At 30.2% G+C, this 25,920-nt stretch overlaps 3 protein-coding genes across 7 annotated transcripts in view; 2 read left to right on the top strand and 1 right to left on the bottom strand.

Annotated features, from left to right (window-relative positions):
* LOC107445131 (SEC14-like protein 2) overlaps positions 1 to 14,353 on the bottom strand; it is a 151,290-nt gene extending 136,937 nt beyond the window's left edge. For 2 of the 4 annotated variants that reach the window (XM_087154932.1, XM_087154938.1), the window contains exons 1-2: positions 14,123 to 14,353; positions 12,397 to 12,564 (exon numbers count right to left, since the gene is read on the bottom strand). The gene's annotated coding sequence lies outside the window, so the exon portion shown is untranslated. The remainder of the gene's footprint in view (positions 1 to 12,396; positions 12,565 to 14,122) is intronic. The other 2 variants (XM_087154940.1, XM_087154934.1) reach the window with 2 other exon arrangements.
* LOC122269579 (uncharacterized) lies at positions 10 to 2,985 on the top strand. The gene is made up of 2 exons (XM_087155101.1): positions 10 to 1,546; positions 2,198 to 2,985. Exons 1-2 carry the CDS (start codon positions 10 to 12, stop codon positions 2,983 to 2,985), a joined length of 2,325 nt encoding a protein of 774 aa, XP_087011227.1.
* ClC-c (chloride channel protein 3) overlaps positions 14,331 to 25,920 on the top strand; it is an 88,951-nt gene continuing 77,361 nt past the window's right edge. The window contains exons 1-2 of one of the 2 annotated variants that reach the window (XM_021144637.4): positions 14,331 to 14,558; positions 16,261 to 16,472. In XM_021144637.4, the coding sequence (XP_021000296.1) occupies positions 16,274 to 16,472 (199 nt within the window). In that variant the 5' untranslated portion in view covers positions 14,331 to 14,558; positions 16,261 to 16,273. The remainder of the gene's footprint in view (positions 14,559 to 16,260; positions 16,473 to 25,920) is intronic. The other variant, XM_021144638.4, reaches the window with a different exon arrangement.

Below are 25,920 nucleotides of genomic sequence, written 5' to 3'. Positions count from 1 at the left end.
TTAAGTCATATGGAAAAGGTTGTAGATGATGTTTCACCTTCTTTATCATATTATATGCCACATCATGGCATTTTTCGCCCGGACAAAACTTCTACAAAACTAAGAGTCGTATTTAATGCCTCTACGCCTACATCGACAGGACAAAGCTTAAATGACATATTGCTAACCGGAGAAGTGAAAGAAAACGTTTTTGATTTGATTGTTCGATTTCGAAAACACAAGATTGCCTTAACAGCTGATATTAGGAAGATGTTTCGTCAAATATTAATCGATCCGTCTCAAAGAGATTTATTGAGAATTTTGTGGAAAACTCAAGAAGACGAAGTGCCTACAGTATTCAGAATGAAAACAATTACGTATGGAACAAAAAACGCTCCATTTCTGGCCATTAGAACATTGAAGCAGTTAGCGATGGATGAACAGTTGAATTACCCTCTTGCTTCAGAAGTTGTTCTTTCTGATTTATACATGGACGATGTAGTTACTGGATCAACAGATCTTGAATCGGCTTTAGAGTTAAAGACTCAATTAGTAAAAATGTTTGATAGTTGTGGCATGACCTTGCACAAATGGAACTCGAATTCCAGGGACTTGATCAATGATAGCAACTTTAACGAAGAATTCTCTTTCGAGACTGAAGAATCTACTAAAACACTAGGTATAATTTGGCAACCGGGACAATACAAGTTCACTTTCCAAGTATGCGTGTCCCAGCAATCAACCTATACCAAACGAGATGTATTGTCAGTCATTGCTAGGTTGTATGATCCAATTGGCTTTCTTGGACCCGTCATCAGTAGAGCTAAGATAATGCTTCAAAAACTTTGGACTCAAAACCTTAATTGGGATGACACTTTGCCGGATCACATTGCTCTAGAATGGAATCGTTTTGTCAGTAACCTGAAAGCTTTAGAGAACATTCGAATCGACAGATATGTTCTAACCTCTAAAGTTAGGAAAATTGCTCTCGTTGGATTTGCTGATGCTTCCACTTTGGCGTACGGAGCTGTGATATATCTTCATTCTGACAGTTCTAACTCTGCCTTTAAAATCCTAGCCAGTAAATCTAGAATTGCACCTCTAAAAACAATATCCGTACCTCGTTTGGAGTTATGTGCATGCCTTTTGCTTGCTAAGTTAGTTCAAAAGGTTATAGCTGCTTTAAGAATGGATATCAAAGAGGTCACTTTATTTTCAGACTCTACCATCGCATTGGCTTGGATTAACTCTTCTCCGCACCAATTAAAAACATTTGTTGGAAATCGTGTATCCAAAATTCAAACACTTTCAAATAATTTTCACTGGAGACATATACCATCTGAGGAGAATCCTGCTGACTTGATTTCGCGAGGAATCGATCCTTCCGAACTGGTGTCACTGGACTTGTGGTTCTCTGGACCATCGAATTTAGACATTCAACCAACAGATCAACAATTCATTGAAAATTTGAACAGTGAACTTTATGAGCTTGAACTTAAAAAATCATCGAATATAACTCTTACTTTGTCTTCCAACTCAGACTTTGTTAATAGTTTTCTCACTTTAAGTAATAATTTTGTAAAACTAATTCGTATTTTGAGTTACATTTATAGGTTCATTTCTAATTGTCGGAAACAGGAAAGGATGTTTGGTCCCATCACTAGAGAGGAACTTCAGCATGCAAAGCTTTCTCTAGTAAAGTTAGTACAGGTAATTGTATTTAGGAAGGAGATACATGCATTAAAAAATAAAAAAAGATTGAAAGACAGCCACGTAAGTAATTTAAATCCTTTTCTTGATTCTAATGGTTTGGTTAGAGTAGGGGGCAGAATAAACAATTCGAATTTATCTTATGATCAAAAGCACCCATTGCTAATTCCAAGAGATCATAAAATAACTACTTTAATTTTCCAGTATTTTCATTTAAAAAATTTGCATGTTGGTGCGCAAACTTTGCTTCATTGTGTTAGACAAGAGTTTTGGCCCCTAAATGGTAGGAACACTGCTCGAAAAATCGTTCACGATTACATAACATGTTTCAAAGTCAAACCTAAGATAGAACAGCAAATTATGGCTTCTTTACCGAAAGAAAGAGTTACCATAAGCCCCCCTTTTTCAAAAACTGGCACCGATTTATGCGGTCCCTTTCTTATTAAATATAAAAATCAGCGGAAGGGAATCTTAAACAAAATCTATGTTGTAATTCATTTGGAAATAGTAAGTGATTTGACAGCAGAAGCATTAATTGCCACCCTTAAAAGGTTTTTCGCGAGAAGAGGTTTGCCTTCTATTATATTTTCCGATAATGCCACAAATTATACTGGTGCTCATTCTGAATTGAGAAAATTGCATGATCTTGTTAAAAACTCAGAAAATCTTGCTTCTTACTTATCCCATGAATTCGTTGTTTGGAAATTTATTCCTCCCAGATCGCCAAATTTTGGTGGCATTTGGGAGGCGGGAGTTAAATCTTTTAAGCACCATTTGAAAAGAACTATTGGAAATTCTAAATTAACATTAGAGGAATTTTTAAAGGTTATAAACCAAATTGAAGGTGTATTAAACAGTAGACCACTTTTTCCCCTTTCTTCGGACCCCAATGATTTTGAGACCCTAACTCCCAGTCATTTTTTAATTGGGCGACCCATAAACAGTATTCCGGAATTTCCTGTTGTAGACATTCCTGATAATCGACTCTCTCGGTGGCAAAGGATACAAAAAATCAATCAAACTATTTGGAAAAAATGGTCAAGAGATTATCTAAATAATTTACAGCAAAGAAGTAAATGGTTATTCGAAAAAAACAATGTTAAACCAGGAACACTAGTTTTAATTAAAGAAGATAATCTACCCCTTTGTTCATGGATTATTGGTCGTATCCACGAGGTTATCCCAGGAAATGATGGAAAAATTCGAGTTGTTATTGTAAAAACTGCACAAGGTTTCTTTAAACGCAGCATATCAAATATATGCGTTTTACCTATCAATGAGCCTACTAGTAATTAGTTTACATGTTTATTTTTTTTCCATTGTTGTCATAAAGAATGTGATTGTATGCATTTAGTTTGCTTTTGAAAAATATTATGTTATTTGATTATTTAGTCATTAATTTTAGAATTTTTTTTTTTTTTTTTTATCATTTGCATTATAAATTGTCATTTATTGTTGTATATGTATTTGTTTGAAATTGATATTTCAAAGCCGGGCGGTATGTTGGCGCCTCTATCGGCTTAGGCTTCGTTTATCTTTTCATTTGGCGAAAAGAAGACTTCTTGTTGTTTTTGTTTTTGATATCGTCGGACGTCTTCAAATGGCGTCATTCATCGTTTCGTTAATAAATTGTTAAATAGTTATCGTTTGTACTTAATCATTCGTAATATACAGTCCGCATATCGACCCCCTCAACAGCCATGTCCCGAGAACTTTTGAAACGAATTGAAAAAATTTTGCAACTATTAATAAAATTCATTAACCTAAAAATAATTCCCTGTCAAAAATAGTTTTTTTTTTTAAATTATTTATTATTAATGGTCAGAACAATTTTTAATTTAAAAATATGCAAATTTTTATATAATTTTAAAGAATATTTATTTAAATGCTAAAATATAAAATTTGAACGAAATCTGTCGAAAAGTTCTTGAGAAATTAAATGTTAAATATATAACTTTTTTAAAATTGAATAATTAAGGTTTATTTGATCGATTTAGTACACATTAAAATTTGTATTTTGTCATTCAAAATGACATTTGTTCAAATTTTCAATTTAAAGTTCTTTCGACTATTCTGTTAATAAATAAAATAATATAAAATGATTAATACTTCTTAAAAATTATTTTTAGAATGAGCTATTTTTAGGTAAATGAATTTTATTATTGTGAGCTAAAATGTTTTAGTTGGGTTGAAAAATTCTCGACATATGGCTATTTATTTCGAGAGTCAAGAATTCGAATCAATCGAAAAAAAAAAGGCATGCTTTTTTTAGAAAAAGTACTTGTCTGTTTTTTTAATTTAAAATATTTTGAGTCTTAGTATATAAGAGTTCAAACTTTCGATCATAAGTTATTCGAAGTGTTTGCTTTTTTACACATTGTACATACACACAAACATAGTTATTTTTTTAATATTAATTGAAAAGTTTTCAATTGATTCTATTTTAATTTTTTTATTTAATTTGAATAAATACTTTTTTTTACAAAAAATTTTGATTTTATATTTTGAATTAACTCGTGATTTAGTACTAGATATATTTGATTTGTTGAGGAGGGGACACCAAAATATTTTCAGTGCTTAGGGCCTCAAGAGGTCTTAATCCAGCCCTGACTTCAACTTATCAGTTCCAGTACTGCTAACACAAATCAGGACTGAAAACTCATGCTTTGATTTTTACTATTTTTTCAATTTTCTCCTTCAAATGCCAGGGTTTAGTTTGGAATAACCTGACAGCAATAAGCCTGTTTCATTTGCAATAGACGTTATGGAAAGAATAAATTTATTAACAATCTTCTGCTTTTCTCGTTGCTTCCAGGATGCAGTATCATTGACTGAAGCTGACTTTTCTTTATCTGAGATGGTTTTAAAAATAATCCCATGGCGTTAACGAAATGAAGGCTGTCTTATAGATCTCGCCTAAAAGTTTCTCCCCTACCTGAATGATTGATGAGGTGGGCGGAGGAGCTCTATTGAGAAACCTCACCTGTTCCCGTAGATGATTACTCGCCAAATCTTTATGATGCCAACGACGATAAAGGGTCTCAAATGGAAAACCGATTTCCCAACGTTTTGAGAGATATAGTTGATTAATTCTTCCTTTAGTGGGAGAGTGAAACTTGCGGAATTTTTCGGATGCACAAGGGATTTTTAGGGATTTGAGTTAAAACATTACACGACATTTCCGAGTGTTTTTTTGTGTGTACCGTTCAAATGACATGGGGGGGGGGGGTAGTCCGATGCAAACTTTTTGAAGATTATCTATACATATCGTGTGTCTTCGTGCATTTTTTATACTTAAATTTAAAGGGCATACTGCATTGCATTATCCGATTGAAAATGCTGGGAATAATCAAACTGTAGCATTTGCTTTTTTATTTTATTTTTTGAAACCTCAAAATGATAGTAAAAAATAATCAGTATACCACAATGATAGTTATTTATGGAATTCAAGTGAAGATGCTACCGTTCATAAAAAGGTGCTTTATGAATAGTAACATGATAATTATCATAAAAGATGCTTTATGATTAAAATTTTCTTACTATGTAATATTCAAAAAACTCAAACATTAAAAGACTCGATTAAATTTTTTTTTTTTACAAAATAATAAAAAAAGAGCTAATTGTGGCACTTCAGTTTTATAAAGCAATGCTTTCAATTTGTTTTTTTTAAATGAATGCTTTTGTTGCTGTTGATTCATTTGTCGTCGTCGTAAAGTGTAGGCGAAAAATTACAAAGGTAGCATATTAATAATCTTTTGACGGAGATTGGAGAGTGGTGTCCGTTTTAATTTTTTTTCTGACACTCTAATTATAAGCAAAAATATATTTAGGAATTTTTTAACTTTAAGAAATACTCGAATAGTTACTAAAAATTTGTTTACATTATCAGGAAAAAACTTTTTTAAGTTTTTGTAAGTTTTTTTTTTATAAAATTGTATCAATAATTCTTACTCAAAAGTACATCAATAATTAATTTTGTAATTTCAATACTGAATAATTGTTTTTCTTAATTTAACTCTAAATAAGTGCACATTTTAAGATTGGTTGGAAGCGTCATGTTTAGAAAATTTTAATGCAGGAAAAACAACGGTGTTTCATTTTGTACTTCACAATCATAAATTATCTAAATATAATACTAATCTAAATATAATCGCAATCTAAATATAATATTTTCACTTATTTTGACTTAAATTATTCTAAAATAATGAGAAAAATTTAAAAATTCCAGTTAAAAAATTAACGATTTAAAATATTGTAGTGTAAAATAAGTGAAAGAGTAAGAGTGAATCAGTACAGGAATAAAAAGTATTAAAAATTAACAAAACAAAAAAATTTTCTTTTATGAGCACCTGTTATATTGGGTATGGGTTGATAAGGAGTTGAATTTCCAGTTTTGTTTGTAAAAGAGGGAAGAGATAACACCACTATCTTTATCACTTTTTAAGGTTGGCTCCAAGATTTACATGCAAACAAAATGGCTCAGTTTGAGTATGTCGAATCAATTCGAGGTGGTAAATTAGTTTTATTTAATGATTTTTTAATTAGAATAAGGATGAAACACAGAACGAAAATCTATTACAAGTGTATTTCAGATTATTGTAAAGCTTCCTTAATTCTAGAAAATTATCATATAGTAAGTCATAAAGCTCAGCATACCCATGCGCCTGATAAGGGTAAAATTGTAAGAAAAAGTTTTTACAATGAACTGAAAAAAAAATGTAGCCCATTGTGCAGCTCTAGTGCGACGTAAATGAACAACAACAGCGAAACCCATAAGAATTCCCCGATAGGCCATTATTTTTTTAATCGTTCAATGAAAATCGTCAAGCCAAATTTACCAAATATTCTAAACTTAAAGGGAAAAAAAAATATTGATCTTATGTGAAATGGAATTAATTGTAGTTTACATATTCTTCAGATTATTGATTATACAAGTCAATCAGATAAAAATTCAAAAATTGAAACAAATTACAGTTTGTGCATACATTTAAGACTATTATTAATGCTCACGAACCGTTACTAATATTTTGCGCATTAGAATATTTTGTGCACTAGAATAATCTCTAAATATCTCTCAATAGATAAAAGTTAAATTTAAAAAAAAAAAAAAAATTCAGAAATTATTAATTTTTGAGGTCTTTTAAACCTTTAGGATGGACACTTTGTCAGTGATCATTTGATTATAGTCTATCAAAATTAATTTGGTGTGACTTTAAAATATTCTCACAGATAGGAATGATTTACTGCGGATTATTGATAGACGCTCTACTTCCACATGTTTGTGAGAGTAATTATTTAACAGAGAATACAACTATTGAGTAACAATAATACATACTCAGGGCTGATTGTGCTCCGGAAAAAATCTGGATTTCCGGAATTTTCACTAACAGTGATCCGGAAGTTTCCGGAAATCGAAGGCCCTGACGTTTCAAAAAACCATTGATCACAGAAGTTTCCGGAAATCAAATTTTCAAAGGTGGAACTTAGAAACAAAGTTTATTTTATTTGTTTGTAAGGGAGAGCCAGAGAGATACTTTAAAACTTATATTCATGATTAATATTAATTTTTTATCAGTAAATAGTTGTTATAATCATAAACTGAAGAAAGAAAGAAATATTTGTAAATTTTAATTACTTCCCCAGGTCATCCTAGGTATGTTAAAATGGTATAGGTATGTGTAAAATTTTAAATATAGTTTAAGTAAACTAAGAAATATTGAGAAAAAGGAAAAAAAACCTTGTTTAAATTTTTTTCTAACTTTTCAATTTAAACTTTTTTTTTTAACTCAAGAAATTTTCCGAAATTTTAACTTGGGCTCACAATCACCCCTGCATACTGCCCTACAATGATGGGCGAGACACTTTCAAAATTTTGACATTTTCATTAATTTCTCAAGAAATACTAAGAAGATTATTTTATAACTTTAGAGATACTTAAGTCATTCGTAGGGTTTAATTTAGCAATAAAAATTTAGTCGTCCAAGGGCCATCTTGGTATTTACTTATTTGTCATTAAATTTAATATGGTAGACAAATTTAAAAAAAATTGAACTTTACAATTGTACATTTTCTTATAGTACACATGAAAAATTAACAAAATAATATTAATAGAATTAGTAGTATAATATCAATAAAATTATCACTCAAGTAACGCAAACTCAGTTCTTAAAGGCCTTTCACACAAAAATTAGTTCTGAAATTAAGGGTTTCCTTGTCTTCTGAGTTGGCTTCCATGATAAAATAGCAATCACATGGTTTCTTTTCCCTAATCTACATGATGATTAGTTTGGAGTGGAGACGTGATTTTCATTTTAAAGAATGCATTAAATTCTTAATCACCTGTTTAATATATAATAAATATATAAAAATTGTAAATGGATGAAAATGTTAAATTTCTAAAAACATTTCTAAAATTATTCCGCGCATGCATAGAGTGAAGAAACTGCTTTAAAGGCTCATATCTTGAGAAATTGTTAACAATTTTTTATATAAACTTTAAAATAGCAATTTCAATAGTAATTGAAAATAGTTCCGAAAATGTCATTGATTATCTACAGAGTTATAGTCCAAAAAGATGCAGGAAAAAAATTACTATTTTATTAAAATTTTAAGTATGGAGGGGTTTGCAAACAACAACCAAAGTAGTCAATGCAAAATCTTTTACTTCATCTATCCATCATCAATCTTTTTTTAATCTTTCATTCAAATTAATTGCTTTATTTTTTGGCATAGGGTGTTCAAAAATACTTGTTTTCGTTTGTAATTCATTGATGTTCTTTGAAAGCTTTGAAACATTTTTTTTAAGTATGAGAAATTTCATGACCTAAACACTACTAAAGTATTTCTTGAGAAATAATTTTAATTGGATTTAAACTACTTTCTTTTAATTCTGCTATTCAAACTTTTTTCAATGTCTCCTACCTCATAAATTATTGGTCCAGTTTTTAGTAGATTTTTCCATGATTCAATGTTATTTTGTGACATCTAATAAAAACTAAAAGTTCAACTTTACTTTTAAAATAATTTTAAAAATGTAGTTCACAGGCGTTGCTTATTGGGATATTCTATGTGTAAAAAAAGTTTTCTGTACATTTTTTTTTCTTTTTGTATAAAATATAATTTCATTTCAATTTTAAGAAATTTTTGGATTGATCAAATTGATTTACATTCCTTCATTTCGTATGACAAAAACCAACTAACTATATTTAATTTATTTTAGTAAAAGGTGATTTTTCTGAAAGCTAATAAATTGTCGAAAAATTTATTTGCGAAAAAGAACAATTAAGTTTTAAAAAGAAAATCTTCAAGATCAAGATTTTTGAAAAAGTAAGAAAAAAACTTTGGGTTTGGGAAAAAAAGAGAGTGAATTATAAAACCGCATTTAACAATGTTGTGCTTAATAATAATAAATAAAATTGTTGTGAAAATATTTTGTTACTACCATTAAAGACTATTGAATGATTTCTCAGTTCTGTACTGAACATGAATTTAATTTAGTTCTTTAGTTCGGAAGTCTGTATCACGGCTTGAATATCAATACATAGAAATAATTTCAATCATTATCCCATAAAATCTTGAAAAAAATTTATTATTTCTAATTATGCTTTTACGGTGCAGTTACTATATTATGTTAAATTCTTATATGTGTGAAAATTTATGGTTTAAAATTATTAATCATAATAATAACATTATGGTCGATTTCATTAAATTTAATTGACGTAATAATTGTACTCAATGAAAAATTAGATTTGAACTACAATTAAAAAAATTCTTAAAGATTTCAAATATTTCTTTAATGCGATTGTTAATAACGACTTCCAATGCTTAGAAAAAAATGTTCTGAATTGAAATTTTATTTAATTTCATAGTTTATTTAAAATTGCAGAAACACTACATAAATCTATTTCACTTCGCTAGACAAGATAAGCTATTCATGAAATGGTGGTAAGTCAAGGTCAAGCTTCTTTCATTCTTAGAAAATTTTCCCTCTGATAGCTAAGACTTTTCCCTCTCATGACTAAGACTTTGATTACACACTTGCGGACAGGAAAAATCATTTCTTCATACCAGGAGAAATAGTAACCTTGTTATAAGAAAAGCGCCAGAAGAAATAAACTATATCATGCCCAGAGAGTATTAAGCCAAGCCCGTTCTAGGGGGGCTTTTTAACGCACCTGAAAGCAATTATCCTTATCTTGACAGCTTAGCTTTGGGCGAGGTCTACAATGAACCGAAATGAAGTAATTCATCCATTGCTGACTTTGAAGCAAACATACCAATGTTCTTGTTTTGTCTGCTATTATCAGACCACTAATTGGCACATTTTGTTTCTCCATTTCATTAAATCATATTAGAACAGCATCAGGACTGAGGTAGCATAAATGTTAGATAATCAGACGGAGATCGATCCTATATTGTGCTAGAAACCACAGAGTACTTGAGAATATACTTGTTCGTAAAATCTTTAGAATTGCAAGTCCTGTGGTAAGTTGCTGAGCAGTACCATGGATACAGGGATTAGGAGAAAATTTTCTTTCCCTTCAGGTCTATGTCTAAATTGAGGAAGTGGCCTCAAATATGAATGGTGCTGCCATCTATCTTTGGACTCTGAGCCAAGATGTATTTTCACTCTTGCTGTGCTCTCTTAAAAACAAAAGGCACATCTTTCTGACTTATTTTGAAAGAAAAAAAAGTCAATGGCAGGTGAATTCAGCTATCAAAGTATCATTAAAAACATAAACAGGATAGCCTCATCAGTCACAGGATCTTTAAATCTTTTTCTTTTGTTCTCAATTTTATTCTCTCCATCAGCATCTTCAATATCTTTTCTTCAAAAAAAAGTATCTTTAATTATGAAATCTCAAATTTTTTAGGGAGAATTAATTTGCTCCAATCCTTGAGCAATTTCCGAAATTTTAAAACTTTTCTTTAAATGATAACTTATGAATAAGAAGATTTGAAAATGATCACTATGAGAAAAAACCCACACAACAACCCTCCCACAAACAAGCTCGAAGTCTAGACTGATGCTTTTCAGATGAAATAGACCCTCCCATCAAGATCAGGGTACAGGGATAACATCCCCCCCCCATTCCAAATGACAAGAAACACAGATCCTCCTGCACAATGACAAGGAAAGCTATTGCACATGTTATTCCTCTTTCCCAAAAGAATTTTCTTTCTCATTAATAAAATGCTGGATGTTTAGGAGGGGAAAATTTTTTTTCTTTTTGTTATCTCACATCATTCAGGTTTGACAGAAAGTTATTTTTCACGGGTAGAAAAGTCAGGTTATAACCACCACCAACTTTCTAAAGAGGAAAAACTATCATCATAGGCAGATTAACTGAGAGGTAGTTATTGTTGCAAGCATGTTCAAAATAAATTGAGGAAATAAGAATTTCATAGAGATCTCAAGGAAATAGTGTTATAAACAGTATCTTTATATAGGTTTTACTCTACTAAACATCTATAGTACTTAAATCGAATGTTACAGCAATCTAAGTAAGTTTTGTGATTTATAATACTAACTAAAAAGCCAGTGGACATGGGGAAAAAATGAAATTTCCTTTTCAGCACTGCAGTATAAGCACTTTATTTCTAATAAACCACTTTTTGATATGGTTACTTTTTCTTTGCCAAGAAAAAGATAAGGTACAAAAAGATTCTTCAAGTTGACTTTTAATAATATTTTTTAGTATGTAAGACTTTACAGACTTTAGTTAGCAAGACTTAAAACTTTAAATACTTAAGATCACATTGACTTTTAATTTTAGAAACAATAACTTTTCATGAAAAAAAGATGATAGTTATTTAAGATAGAAAAGAGTTATCAGAAGTAAAAAATGAACCTAATTAGAGAAATATTTCATGATATGCTACATATATATAACAATAAAAAGGCAAAATTAAAAAAAAAAAACACTATTATTTTTGAGACTACAATTTAAAAATGCTGCCAAAAAATTCAATTTTTGATGGTAATCACATTGATTCAGAATATTCAGATACTAATTGCACAAAAAGCAGATTTCTTAAACAAAGGTGAGTAAAAAAGCCAGTCCCAAGTCCAATTTTTAAAAGGTTGAAAGTTGTTAAAAAAAAAAGAAAAAAGAGGAAATAAAAAAAAAAGATGTTGTTTTTAGAATATCCAGTTTTCCACTAGGCACAAATAGCAGCAACAACAGTTGCAATAAATAAAAGACTTTCACCAGACTGAAATTCGCACAAAAATATTTATAAACAACAATGAATTATGCAGGTCATAATTTGCTGATTATTTAAAATCAAAAAGGATATTGTAGAGAAAATCAAGCATGATAAGCTTTAAGAACAGTTTGCCTCTTTAAAATAATGCAAAATACAAAATTCATTGTAACAACTTTGCTAGGTTTTAAAGTGCAGTTCTGAGATCTTTATTACTTAAATGACTATGAGGACATAATAACTAAGTTCCATTGCTAGTGCTCAGCAGAAAACTTGCCGTGTTAGTTCATGTGACATTGTACACATGAACGAATCAGGAGAAACATGCAAACAACAATTTATTAGTAGGCATGTACATTCTTTTATGCGAAAGCAGAAATTAGTAAAACATTTGTGCCATCTCCAGCAATAAAACTCAGCATAAGAATTAAACTCTTTCAGCAAAGCAAACAGAATTCATTGAGCTACAAGAGACATGCAACAACCAGTTCACTCACAAACCTAATTATCAAGGGTAACTATTATATTTCCGAGGTTGTAAATTATCGTTTGTGCAGAATTCCAATATTTAAGAGACATATAGATTCCAGTGGTAGATCTCCAGAGTTCTATCCAGTCTTAATCATTCTCTAAACCAGTATTTCTCAACTTTTATGGTTCTGCAACCCCCTAATAAGGAAAAAAATAAACAAATGATTATTTTGCAGCCTGTTTCCAAAATTGTATCGAAAAAAAAATAGTAAATAAAAATGGAAAAGATTGTAAGGATTATCTTTTATTATATTTAAATAATATGCTTTGGACAAATTTTGACTTGTACATAGAAGTGACTTGTACACAGGTCCTTAATCTAGAAGCCTTAAAAATATTAGCTACTTCCTTTTGCAGCTTATTGCTTAAGTTTACTTTTTTTTCTATGGTGGCATTAACAATTAAATTCAGGAATCATCTGTTATCAAATGGAAAAAATTTGCTTTTATCTATTTCTGAAGTGGAGGCACAAATTGGCAAATTTCAATAGAAAAACAAACTTAAACATCCCATACATTAAGTAGATAAGAAGGCAAAATGCAATCAGTAACATACAACTTCCACAGTTATTTCTTTAACCCACTGATGGTTCTGCACGTAAAAAGTCGCATTTTAACCTGCAGTCTTCTCTGCATAGCAAAACCGGTTTTCCCATGTTAATAGATAGGGGAACTGTGTGTAGGGGAGAAACATTCTCCCAATTTTGCCCATTTCCTTAACCGCCAGTGGGTTAAATAAGTGTTTTTATTTTGAATCTGATAAAATATGCAGGCTATTTTTAATTTTGGAACCCTTCTGATTTGTCTTAAAAAAGATTGGGAGCTGTTATCTGCCATAATTCTATGCCTTGCCTGCCATATTTACCAAGCCTTGGTAACTTTCGGGTATGGACCCACTAGAAACTAAAAAAAAAAAAAATAAAACAGAAAGAAAGAAACTCGAAAGGTATAACTTGTAGCCACCCCCGGACAAATGTCTACATGTTTTTTTAAAAAAAAATCTGCAAGCATAAAATCTATTTGGATCCTTGGCAATTGTAGTTGGCGCGACAGATCACACTACGGATATATCTCCGATTGTAATAGGCGCAACAGATAAAGAAATAACCCAGTTTTCTTACCATTCTGTAACGAATTTCATAAAAATATAGCGATCCGTGCACACAAAATTATTATATTACAACACTATACATTTTTAGTTATCCCGCAGTTGCAAGTTTCATAAAAATATGCCAATATATACACAAAAAACTATTTTTTCGCAAAGCTAAACATGCATAAAATAAAAAGTGGTATAATAATAAACACGTTGAAGTTATTTATTTATAAAGCGTGAATATGATTCTTGCTATTTATTACAGGGTTTACATTTAATTTGTGGGAAAAAGTTCCAAGAGTTTTCAACTCAACTTTAGAGAGTCAACTTAAAAAAATTATGCATGCAGTAACACAATACATCAGTGAAAAATGTCTATTGATAATAATATCAGCGTTCAAAATTCATGCAAACCCCACCCCCCTAAAAATGCTTTGCCCAGGATCAGCTAAAGATAGCGACGTTAATGGGCAATAATAAAATTTTATGCTGTTTTATATAGATAGAAAAATAAAAGAATATCCTCTAAGAAATAAAATACATTAGAGACAAACATAACTTAATAATTAGTTATAAATTATTCACTAAATTCTATTAATACCATAAGCATGCATTAACTGAAAGGTTTCAACGATTTTTCATGAAGAAACCATGCTTGTTGACATCCATTACTTTTGTTTTCGTATGAGGTGGTTTGATGATGATGGCTAACCCGCATTCTTGGAGCTTCTTGCTGCATTTTTCTTATAGCTCGCTTATCAATTACATAGAGTGAGTTCGCATGTGTTGTTTTTACATCCAGTAAGAATGGTACTTAACAAATTTGCCGATCTGAAGTTCGATTAAAACATATTTCATCCTAATCGAAATATCGATTGAAATAAATTTTTTTGACTAAATTGACGGGTGTTTACGAATTCGTTTCGTTTATTTACATAATAAATAATTTGTATGTTTATAAATTGAAAGCTATATAATAATATTTACTAAATTTTTAAATATTACCCTTTTAACGACATACTGAATTTCTTAAGATGGTATGTATTTATGGTTATGTAATTTTTTCAAAAGTTAAAAAATAAAGGATTATAAATTGAGAATTGCATGTCATTGTGTGTGAAATTTTAATTATTATCTTTTTAATAACATGCTGTATCTACAGTAGTGCATATTATTTACTAAAGTTTAAACTTTACTTTCTGTTCTGATAAAACATAATACATGGCAATATTTGAATAGTTAAAAAAGGCATCTGTCGGCTTTTAACAATATGTCACTTTTTATCTACCTTCAAATTAAATGTTTAGGGCATTTTTCATACAATACGAATGAATTTATTACTCTGAGAAAGGTTATTAAAAGCAATATAAGCGTTTTTGTGGGGTTATTTGTGTATCCGTTCATGTTAGCGCTATCTTCAATTGTCAAAACCCGAAAAGGTTTTTGAACTCACAAATTTTTTTTCTTCAAATTTGTAAAGGTTTGCTTGGGAGTGTCAATCAGTCAGTCTTCTCCTGTAAAGTTCAATCACCAAGGCACAAATGGATTTCAAACTTGCAAGTTTAAAAAAATAAATCAAGTAGATGTTTGGCTACAAGTTACACCCTTTGAGCTTGTCTCCTTCTATGATGTTTTTCTTTTTATTTCTCGTGGGATGCTGTAGGGAAATTGCCAAGACTTGGCACTTATTCTGCATTCAATTACGATACTGAAATCTTCCCTAAAGAGAATTCCATTGTACCTTTTTATAAGGTATGTAGATTATATTGCCAGAGACATGCAAAATTTATAATCGGTCACACATTTTTTACTCTTGCATGTCAAACAAGGCATGTAAATATTCCTTTAAAAGTTGAATAAAATATCGATTAAGTGTCCCTCAAATTTTCACAAAAATTGCTAAGATGCTAAATAGGACTAATAAATGGCACTAAAAAGGGAGGAAAAAAAAAGAAAAAAAAATTTATTTGATGAGACCTAAATATTATTAAGTTTAATTATATAAATAGAAATGAAGAAAAGAAAGTTAGATTAATCTTTTTTATTTCTTTTAGTATTATGTTTACTTTTATTGGCAGTAGTTTATCCCAATCACTGTGCAAACTGGGAAAATACAAGGAATTTTGTTTCTTATTTTTGTCTTTTAAAAAATGGTGACCACTCAAAGCGTAATTTATGGGATATTTAATCATTATATTTCAGCTAAGCGAATTTAGTTATAGACGTTAATCATAGAAAAAAAAAACCTAGCTAAAATATTTATTGAAATAATGGAAATGTATTTCGATAAAAGAGGTCTTTTTCAATAATCAGAATTCTCTTGTTTCATATTTAGCACTTTGAAAGTTTTTGTGACATTGAAAAATTTTTGTTGCAAAAATGCGAAACATTGTGATTTTATTAATTATTGTTTGTTTTTCACTTTTGCTATTTTGTTGAGAATGTACAATGTGTGTTCAAATGTTTTTAAAAATTCCACTAGAATCAGAATATTTTTTTAAAAAAATTATATAAAAGTAATTTTTTTTAAATTTTTTTTTTTAAACTCATGAACTGATATAATATTATTGATGCTTTAAATATGTACAGCATTTAAAATGCATATTTATGAGCTGTTTATTGCTATTAAGGTATTTGATTTTTATTTTAAATATTTATCAATTTTATAACTTAATACAGAATATTATACTTTTGCATTAGTTAGTTGATCATTATATTTAAATATTTATATTGTTTTAGTGGCTTTCATATTATGGAGAATGAAATATCAGTTAGGTGGAAAAAAAGTTGCCATCAACATAAAAAGAAATCGTCAAATGGTTTTCTAAATCAAGTATCAAGCAGTACAAATTTTGAAACTCATTCACTCTCTGGGAGCAGTGATGATGAAATGATTGATATAACTGCAGGCAGTATGGAAAATCAGTTTGAACAAAGTCATACCTCACATGGTAAGTTATATTTTTTGTTTTTGTGTCAATAGACATGCTCATGACTACTTGCAGGTGCACATTAAAACCTCTGAAATCCTTAGGATATAATTGTGTTTTTTTTTGTGCAAAAATGGGCTTCATTTTATAAAATTTCAAAACTGTGTTTAAAAGCATTATATATCTATACATATAACGTCATTGCCGAGTGGAGAGATTAAAGCAGGTCTTAGGCAGGGAAGGAGAGTACAAAATTTATTTATTAATTATTGGACAGAGAACAGCTATGAAAGTGGACACGAAAAATTGTGCTCCTCGATTATATGTTAGGGAAAATCTTGCAAAATAAATCCGTAAAATGTTTCAATTTAAGGAAAGAGGGAAATCTTAGTAATTCTAATTGGTTTATTAAATAGGTCGCACGATTCCCACTAAGAGTAAAGGGAAAAAATTTCTTACTTTTAATTAATGCATGCTTGAGCCAAAAATAGATTTAAGGACAGGATGTAAATTTAAAAGTGTGAGAAAGTGTTTCGATTAAAATAATAAAAGAAAAGTATTTACAGAAAGGAATAACATAAAAAGATTAATTTAAGCTTTTTATGTTACACTGAAAGTCTTTTATTTATTTATTTATTATTTTTTTTAGTAGAATTTTATCTTTAAAGCATCTCACTTACAAGCTTTTTTTTCCCTCTCTAATATCTTTTATGGTAAGAAAGTAAGAACAATAGTTATTCCATTCCGTTTTGTCAAGCAACAAGTGCATCTATTTTTTTTTTACTCAGCACCAATTGGATTTTTTATTTCTTTGACTGTTGTGCTGCTATAAACTATGCTAGCTGTTTAACATTATACAAAAAAATGACTTGCTTTTTATTTTATACTAAAAATTTCAAATGGTTAGTTTGTCTTCTTTTATTAACTTACTGCTTCATGGCACCACATTGACCTTGCTGTCCTGTGATTTGAAAATCACACATCTTGATTTCTATTCACGTGTTTTAAAATTCATACATTCAGATCCTTATTTCTGCATTTTAAAATATCAAACGTCGCAATCCACTATCACAGGATTTAAAAATTAAACATGGCTCTTCAAATTAATATGATTTACAAATGACAATTGTAATTTACTAGAATTGCATAAGACTCTGCCCGATTTGTCTTCATATGATTTAAAAATCACACATCGTGATTTATATTCGTGACCCATATTCACAATGTTGGAAACACAATCAATAATCATGCCAAAATCACCCGAAACTATGCTTATTTTAAATCTAGTTGAGTCATGGTATGGCATTGTAAAAATTCGATATTTTGCATTTATTGGGATTGTTAACATCACCACTCTTATGAGACAATTCTACTTACTTTCAACTCAACTTTATACTTAATTGTACATACAGTACCGGTCAAAATTATAGACTCACTCTTCAAATTTTTAAAAATGAACAAATAGCAAATTTTTTTAACTGAAAATCACAACAAATTAACTTTATTTTGACGAATATAGATACACTTATGCTGTAAGGTATGCTATAATATTATGTATTACGTATGAATTTCAATCAATCTTGGATTCTTCGAAATATACTCCTAAAGTTTTAATCACAGCAGTGCACATTTTTGGCATTCTTTCTATTAGTTTTTGCAATGTTTTGGTTGAGATCTGGTTCCAGCAACTAAGTAAAGATTCCCAAAATTTGGTTTGATTAGTGCATCACATTTTTCTAACAATTATATTTAGTTCATCCCACAATAGCTCAATAGGATTAATATCTGAGGATTGAGCGGACCAATTCATGTGTTGGCTTCATATGTTGTTGAATTAACATTAATAAAGTCTTTATAGAAAACAAAAACAATATTTATTGATAATATAAGTACACTCATAACTTACTACATTCACGTACATTTCGTATCTATATTCTACAAAATAATAATGTTTACATAACAAAACTGAAACTAAAACATAACCGCTGTTTCCATTCTTCATTTTTACAGTATATATGGGCTTACGGTGGCCAAGGCGCTTACATTCAAACTAGATAATCGCTGTTGCCATTCGTAATTTATAATTGCACCTACATTCGACCATCCTGACCTCAATTGAACTAAACCTTTAAAATGCATTACAATAAAATTAACTGGACTAATAATATGAAATATTGAGTTTCTAACAGTTTATAAAATCATTATAACGCAGTGGTCTATGTGCAGTTCGTTTGGGCATTTGCCTTCTGGGTTCTTTAGCAGAACCTTCTCTGAAATTATCATTATCTTCATTCCAGCTTCTCCAAGCTTTTAATTGACTGACATGAGCCGTTATGGCATATAGGAGGCCATCGTTAGCCTCTAATTGAGAGATTCTATATGTGTCGCTATGAAGTACTTCTGTGACAACCATAGGTCCTCGATACCGTGATAGAGTTTTCGTTGACTCCCCTGTCGTCCTTGGATGTCCTCTGACTACAACAATTTCGTCCTTGTCAACCGCTAGTGTTCCAGATTTCTTTTTGTCATAATGTGCTTTAACTTTCTCTTGCTCTTTTTCGATTTTTTCTCTTGTTTTGAGTTGTAACTTCCTTGGATCATTCCATTTTTCAACCTCTTCATCAGCAAACAACCTTATAATACCATCCTTAAATCTTGGTATATAGCCATGAAGAATTTCAAAAGGTGTTTTCCCAAGAGTTTAGTTCACGGTGTTGTCAAGTTTCTTTCGACGTCCTTAATCCTACTGTCCCAATCCTTTTGATCAGCTTTTTCGATAGACGTAACTAGGACTGGGCTATAAATCGATATATCGCGACATATCGATTTAACGCCTACATCGGTAAACCGATACAGCAACTTTCATTCCAAGCGATACATCAGAAATCTGATTTAAGCCGTCGAGTGAAGAAGACGATATAGCGATACACGCAAGGACATTCTCTTACGTTCCGATGCCAACTCGCGCTGTGGAAGACGATATTGTTTCGTTATGTTGAGACGGCCTTGACTGATGAGCGGTAGAATCAGAATCACTTTTGAGACCTTATATCGTTATATCACATGTTCGTTTTCGCACCTTCGCGATTTGAAATCGTTTCTTGTAGATTATTTTCAATGGGATTAACTTCGTGATCGCCGTCGTAACCTTGTTCTGAACGCAATCTATTATTGAAAAGAATTTATAAAGAAAAGTTTCTTCATTAATTAGGTAAGTTTTTTATTTATTTTCTGACAAAACTTTTTTTATATTTTTAATTGTGAAAATTATCGGAAATCAAATTTAAGGCACCCATAAGGAATTAAATTACAAAGTAAATAAATTTGTTAGGTTATTTTTTTACTTTCTTTTAATTTATTAAAAACCTTTCGGATAAAACTTCTAATAATTTAATGGGCTTCTATTACTGATTTTAAATTTATAAATCTTGAGTTGTTTTTATTTTTAGAAATAAAGTTAAAACAAAACTTATTTTTTGGACATAAGTCAATAAACTTTATTTGTTCAAAAGAATTTGAAAAGTTTGCGAATTTTATTCATTTCTTTATTTTTATTATTATCAATTACTACTTCGTTTTATTAGAGAGTAAAATCATTATTTTTTTTTAATTTTCGTTTTATATTATTAGTTAATTAACATATATTACCGAATATCACAATTCTTTTGTTTTTATTTTTAAGAATTTAATTAAGAAACTTTGCCTTACTTTGTTTTTCGTTCATAATTCGGTCATTATTTAATTTAATTTAATTATTTATATGAAATAATAATAAAAATAGTGTTTAAGAAGCATTTTTTTTCTAAAATTTATTTAGCTCTTTGTTTTAAGCATACAAATAATTTTTTAACGAACTTATTTTTTAAATTTTGTTCCTATGCTGTTAGGTAAATATATTGATAAATTTCACTTTTATTTATTTTTTTATTTTTAAACTAAGAAATCTTTTGTTATTTGCGTGATCATTTTTAGAAAATATAACAAAACTTGTGTTTACTTCTTCATTAAGAATTTGAACATTACGATCGAACTTAATAGTTCTGTAATTATTTACGCATAATAGTACAAGCAAATATTGATTTGTTAAAAAAAGTTTCTTTTTTAAAAAAAAAAAAATATTTTTAACACTTTGTTTTAAGTGTATAATGAATTTTTTAACAAACTTTTTTTTTAATTTTTTAAATTTTCTTTCAATAATTTCAGCTAGATATCTTTATAAAATTCCCTTTTTATTTTTAAACTGAGAAATCTTTCAGAGAACGAAAATTTTAAGAAATTATTACAAATCTTATGTTTACTTTTTAGTTTAAAATTCGAACATTTTTAATTTTAAACTTCGGCTTTTAGTCAATCTAACTTTTATTTTAATTAAAATATATTTTGAAATTTTAAAATCAGCTTTTGTTTAATAACAATTTTTTTTTTCATTAAGGGTGTTTTAGGGGTTAACTTAAATTAAGACTGCTTATACCTTATAAACGATAAAGAAGTGCAAATATTTCATTCTGTATCTACACACATTTTTTCAATAAATATTTTAAGTAAGATTTGTACATCTTAGTCAATTTATTTAATATCTTTCTTTAGCAAAACATATATATTTTCAAATTTATAAATTGATTTAAATCAATATGCGTATGAAGTCTTGATAGAAATCTGACTTTCTGTGCCTTAAAGTAAATGAAATTCAAAAATACTATATCGCGATACATCGCTATATCGCGATGCAAAACTGACGATATATCACGATATATAATTTCTAATATCGTCCAGTCCTAGGCGTAACTATGGTGGACAATATTGCTTGATTTGTTCTCTCAACCATTCCATTTGCTTGAGGATGGGAGGTAGAATTCAATGTGTGCAAGATGCCATTTTTGTTGCAATATCTCTGAAAATCCAGTGAAGTGAAACAGAAACCTCTATCCGATATGAAGCGATTCGGTAATTCAAAATCTTCGATGAAATTCTTCACTGATTTCAAAGTTTTCTCTGGCGACGTGTCTTTCACAGAATAGAGACGTACAAATCTTGTCATGTTATCAATAATAACAAGTAATTCTTTATTTCTTTTGAGACTGGTTATAAGGGGGCCTAAGTGATCAAGATGCACTATTGCAAATGGTCTTTTTCCTGGCGGAATAGGATGGAGAAAGCCTTGTTTCTTCCCACCTAGAACTTTGCTTACTAAACATTCGAAGCACATCGATATATGGAGACGAACATATCTCTTCATAGCAGGAAACCAATACAACTCCTTGATTTTAGACACAGTCTTATCTACAGCAAAGTGTCCCATAAGATCGTGAAATTTTACAACCATGCTTTTCCTCATGCTTTTTGGTATGACAAAAAGAAGTTTTTCCTTTTCACCTTCATTAATGACCCGAAACACAGGGATGAGATTTTTCCGCTTTTTAGCGGATATCCGCTTTTTTCACTTTTATCTCTTGAATTACAGTTTTTTTTTAAAATCAAAAATTCAGATTTTTCTAAAAATGTCACTTTTTTTTATAAGTATTCCGCTTTTTCAGAAAATTCACCGATTTTCAAAGAGAAACAGAAAATTCAAACTACGTAGCTAGCAAGCCATTCTTTTCGTTTTACTTATTATAGCTCATTTCCCCCCTTTTACTCGCAGCAGATGAGATTTTCCGAATTTTTTACCCGCCCTCCAGATAGATGCGATTTTTGTAGTTCAAACGACGCTGCTTCTGACAAGCCTTTTAGAGGCTCCCAAGTCTGGAATCTGCTAATACTCAATTCTCAATTAATATCAAACATAGCTTTTCATATTTGCGTGTTACGATTCTTATTCACGCGATTTGAATATTGTACTTTGCGATTCTTATTTACGAGATTTAAAAATCCGATATTGTGATTCGTATTTGCACCTTTTTAAAAACCTGTATAGCGATTCGTATTCACGCAAGTTTAAATTTAATGTCTGGATTTGCTCAGGCGGTTTATAATATCAAACATTGATTTTCGTATTTATACGTGATTTTAAAATAAGGCATTGGGATTGGCATTCACGCATTCTAAAAATTATGCATCATAATTCTTATTTATGCATTCTAATTCGCATCATGATTCGTATTTACGCGATCTAAAAATTATGAATCGTGATTTTTATTTACGCGTTTTAAAAATTCTACATCCCAGTTTGTATTTCCTCATTTTCAAAATCGTATATCTTGTTTCATATTCATGTGATTTCAAAATCCATAATTGTTGTTCATATTCATGCAATTTTAAGATCAATTATCGCGATTCTTGTAAGAAGTAAATTATTTTCTCTAATTAGTTACTATAAAGGTGACTGTTTTACTAATGACGATTATTAGTATATGTAAGTGTTACAACATCAGAGAAACTGGAAGGGAATATATTCATAACTTACATTCTGTGTTTGCAAAGAAGAAAAAATAGGATTTGTCACAAGATGTTTGAAAATGGACTAACGACTAAATATAGCAAACATAAAAGATATAGCAAGCAAAAGCAATCACTTAAAAAGGGATTTAATTAAAAAAATTTTTTGGAAAAGGAGTTAATTAACTCATTATCAAAATTTTATTTATAATTGCTGTTATTTATGCTATAAAAGGTAAAATTCTTATCAAATAAAAAACAATTATCTAAACTGTTGCTGATTGTCATGTAATTAACTAAAATGGCAATTTTTGTATGTTAAGGAGTTACTATATATTTCTACTTCACTGTTATTGATATGTTTCAAAGGGCTCTAGTAAGATTATACTATAATATGAACATAATGATTCGGTCCATTGTTAAAGTTTTTTTTCCCAATATAATTTAAAAAGTAATATTACTGATATATTTGTCATAAATCACATAACAGTATTTATTAAAGGAGATGAAATATTAATGTATATTCTCAGTAGTTTTAATTTGCTAAACCAGATAGTTTTTCAAGTAATAATTGTCTCTTATGTGAACTGAAGAAAAATATAATTTCCAGCTTTATTTTTTCAATTGGTAATTTTTATTTTCACTAAATGTTAAGTAGCAATGTAATCATTTATATAATAATAGATTAGTACACAATTGTATGTCAACACATTATTTATTACCTTAAACTGTCTGGAATTTTTTATTAAAGGGTTGCGCTTGCGTAAAATTTACGATCGTGGAAATTCAGCTTTTTTGCCTTTTGGCTAATCTCATCCATGGCAAACAGTCTGTTTTTTTCAAAACATAATTCTGGGTCTTTTGTTTTTCTTCTTTGGTCCTGTTTTCTACACCCTTCTTGAGAATCGTAATCAATTCCTTCAAAGTATTATCTGTATGCTGTATCATAAGTACTTGATCTTCGACACTCAATGTTAAACAAACTTCCAACTTATTTTCTATCAAAGAACCCAGGCTATCTGAAGGGTTCAAAACTGGAGCCCTACTGATTGCATCGATGTGAGACATTTTAGTACCCGGCCTATGACGAATTTCAAAATCAAATTCCTGAATGAGGAGACTCCAACGTGCAATTTGTGAGTTATTTGATTTCTTAGCATTCATATAAATTAAAGCTTGACAGTCCGTAACTACAGTAAAACTGATGCCCAACAAAAATTGTCTAAGTCGTTCAAGTGTCCATACAATTGCCATTAATTCCAGCTTACTCGAATGATATTTATTTTCCATCTCTGTCGTCTTTTTACTCACACAGTAAACTAAATACCATTTGTTATTGCTTCCATGCTGAAGCAACATACCAGCTAAACCATCTGCGAATGCATCGGTGTGAACTTCAGTTTTTGCTTCAGGATTATAAAGAGCCAAAATTGGTTGATTCGTTAACTCATGTTTAAACGTTTCAGAAGCTTCTTCTTGGTCTTTTTCCCATTTAAAAAGTTCATTCTTTTTCGTCAGCTGCCTTAAGTATAGAGCTTTAATGGCATAGTTTGGAATGAATCTTATAAAGAAACTTGTTAATCCAAGAAATCGTCTTACATCGTGTACATTTTTAGGTTGAGGAAACGTAGATATAGCTTCTACTTTTCTTGATCCAGGTTTCATTCCGTTATTATTTACAATAAATCCTAGATACTCCACTTCTTTCTTTCCAAACTCACATATCTGTAATTTCAAGATTAAATTTGCAGAGAGTAATGCTTTAAATACTTCAGTTAACTTCCGTATCATTTCTCCCCACGGTTTTGCTGTAACAAGTATGTCATCCAAATAGCATAATATACCATTGTTGTACAACGGGCCTAATGCATGGTACACCAATCGTTGAATATCTGTTGGGGCATTAGTTAAACCAAAAATCATCCTCTCGAACTGTCCAGTTTCATCTGGGGTTATAAACGCTGTTTTTAGTTTTGCTTTTTCGGTTAGGGGTATTTGTAGATAACCATGACCAAGTCTAAGGTTGTAAAATAATTGCAGTCGCTTAATTGCTCCAATAAATCATCGATTTTATTCAATGGGAACTTATCTTTTATAGTTTGACTGTTAAGACGTCTGTAGTCAACCACTAGTCGGTTCTCACCAGTTGTCGTGTATTTAGCCGTTCGAGGCTATGTTTACGAACTATCACGCCTACGCAATCGAATTGGGACTTTCCCTCTAAAAGTTTCAGTTCGTATTCCTCATCTGTTAGCGTTGCGTTAAGACGCATCTTTTGTATTCTAAATGTTGTAATTAATTAATAAATAGTGCTTGTTAGATATAAGAGTGTTATTTCCTAAAACCCCACGCTATGGGACAGCACACTGGCGACGAGTTGGTGAATTTTATTTTCCAATAATACAAAAAATCATCGCTTGAAAAAGTTACGTTTCAAAGTGAAACTAATTTGGATTAAGGTTTCAAGTACCTGAAGATAGGTAATATTTTTGCTCTTGAAGACTGCTCCAGGTAGGACAATTTATTTCTTTTTCCAAATGGAGGACCTCATCTCTCAATTAGTTGAACAAAATAAATTGTTAATGTCGGCGCTGCAGCCGAAAGACGAAACCAGAAACAAAAGTAACGTTACTGGTGTGAATTTCGAGAAATTCGATGATTCCCAAGAGACATTTGAATCATTTTTGGAGCGGTTTGAGGCTTTTTTGGACATACAAAATGTTCCAAATGAAAAACGAGCAAAAACATTAATTTCCAGCTTATCAGCAAAATTGTATAATTTGTTAAAAAATTTGTTGGCTCCCAACAATCCAGCTGAAGCTGATTTTGAAACCTTAAAAAACACTCTTAAAGATCATCTTCACCCAAAACCATTAATTATTCCTAGCAGACATATTTTCCTTAATCGTAAACAACATGAGGGAGAAAGTATTAATGCTTATTTAGCAGAACTTCGTTCATTGGCAATGCCATGCAATTATAAACAAGAACTGCTGAACACTATGCTGCGGGACGTTTTTGTGAGCGGTCTCCGTGATCGTGCCACATTAGACAGACTTTTTGAAGAAGATGATATAGATCTCGAGCGCACTGT

Source organism: Parasteatoda tepidariorum, chromosome 11, assembly GCF_982258835.1.
Source record: "Parasteatoda tepidariorum strain Cologne lab strain chromosome 11, Ptep-v5.0, whole genome shotgun sequence".
Lineage (NCBI taxonomy): Eukaryota > Metazoa > Arthropoda > Arachnida > Araneae > Theridiidae > Parasteatoda > Parasteatoda tepidariorum.
The sequence above is the reverse complement of the archived record's forward strand: the minus strand, read 5'-3'. Positions and strand labels throughout refer to the sequence as shown.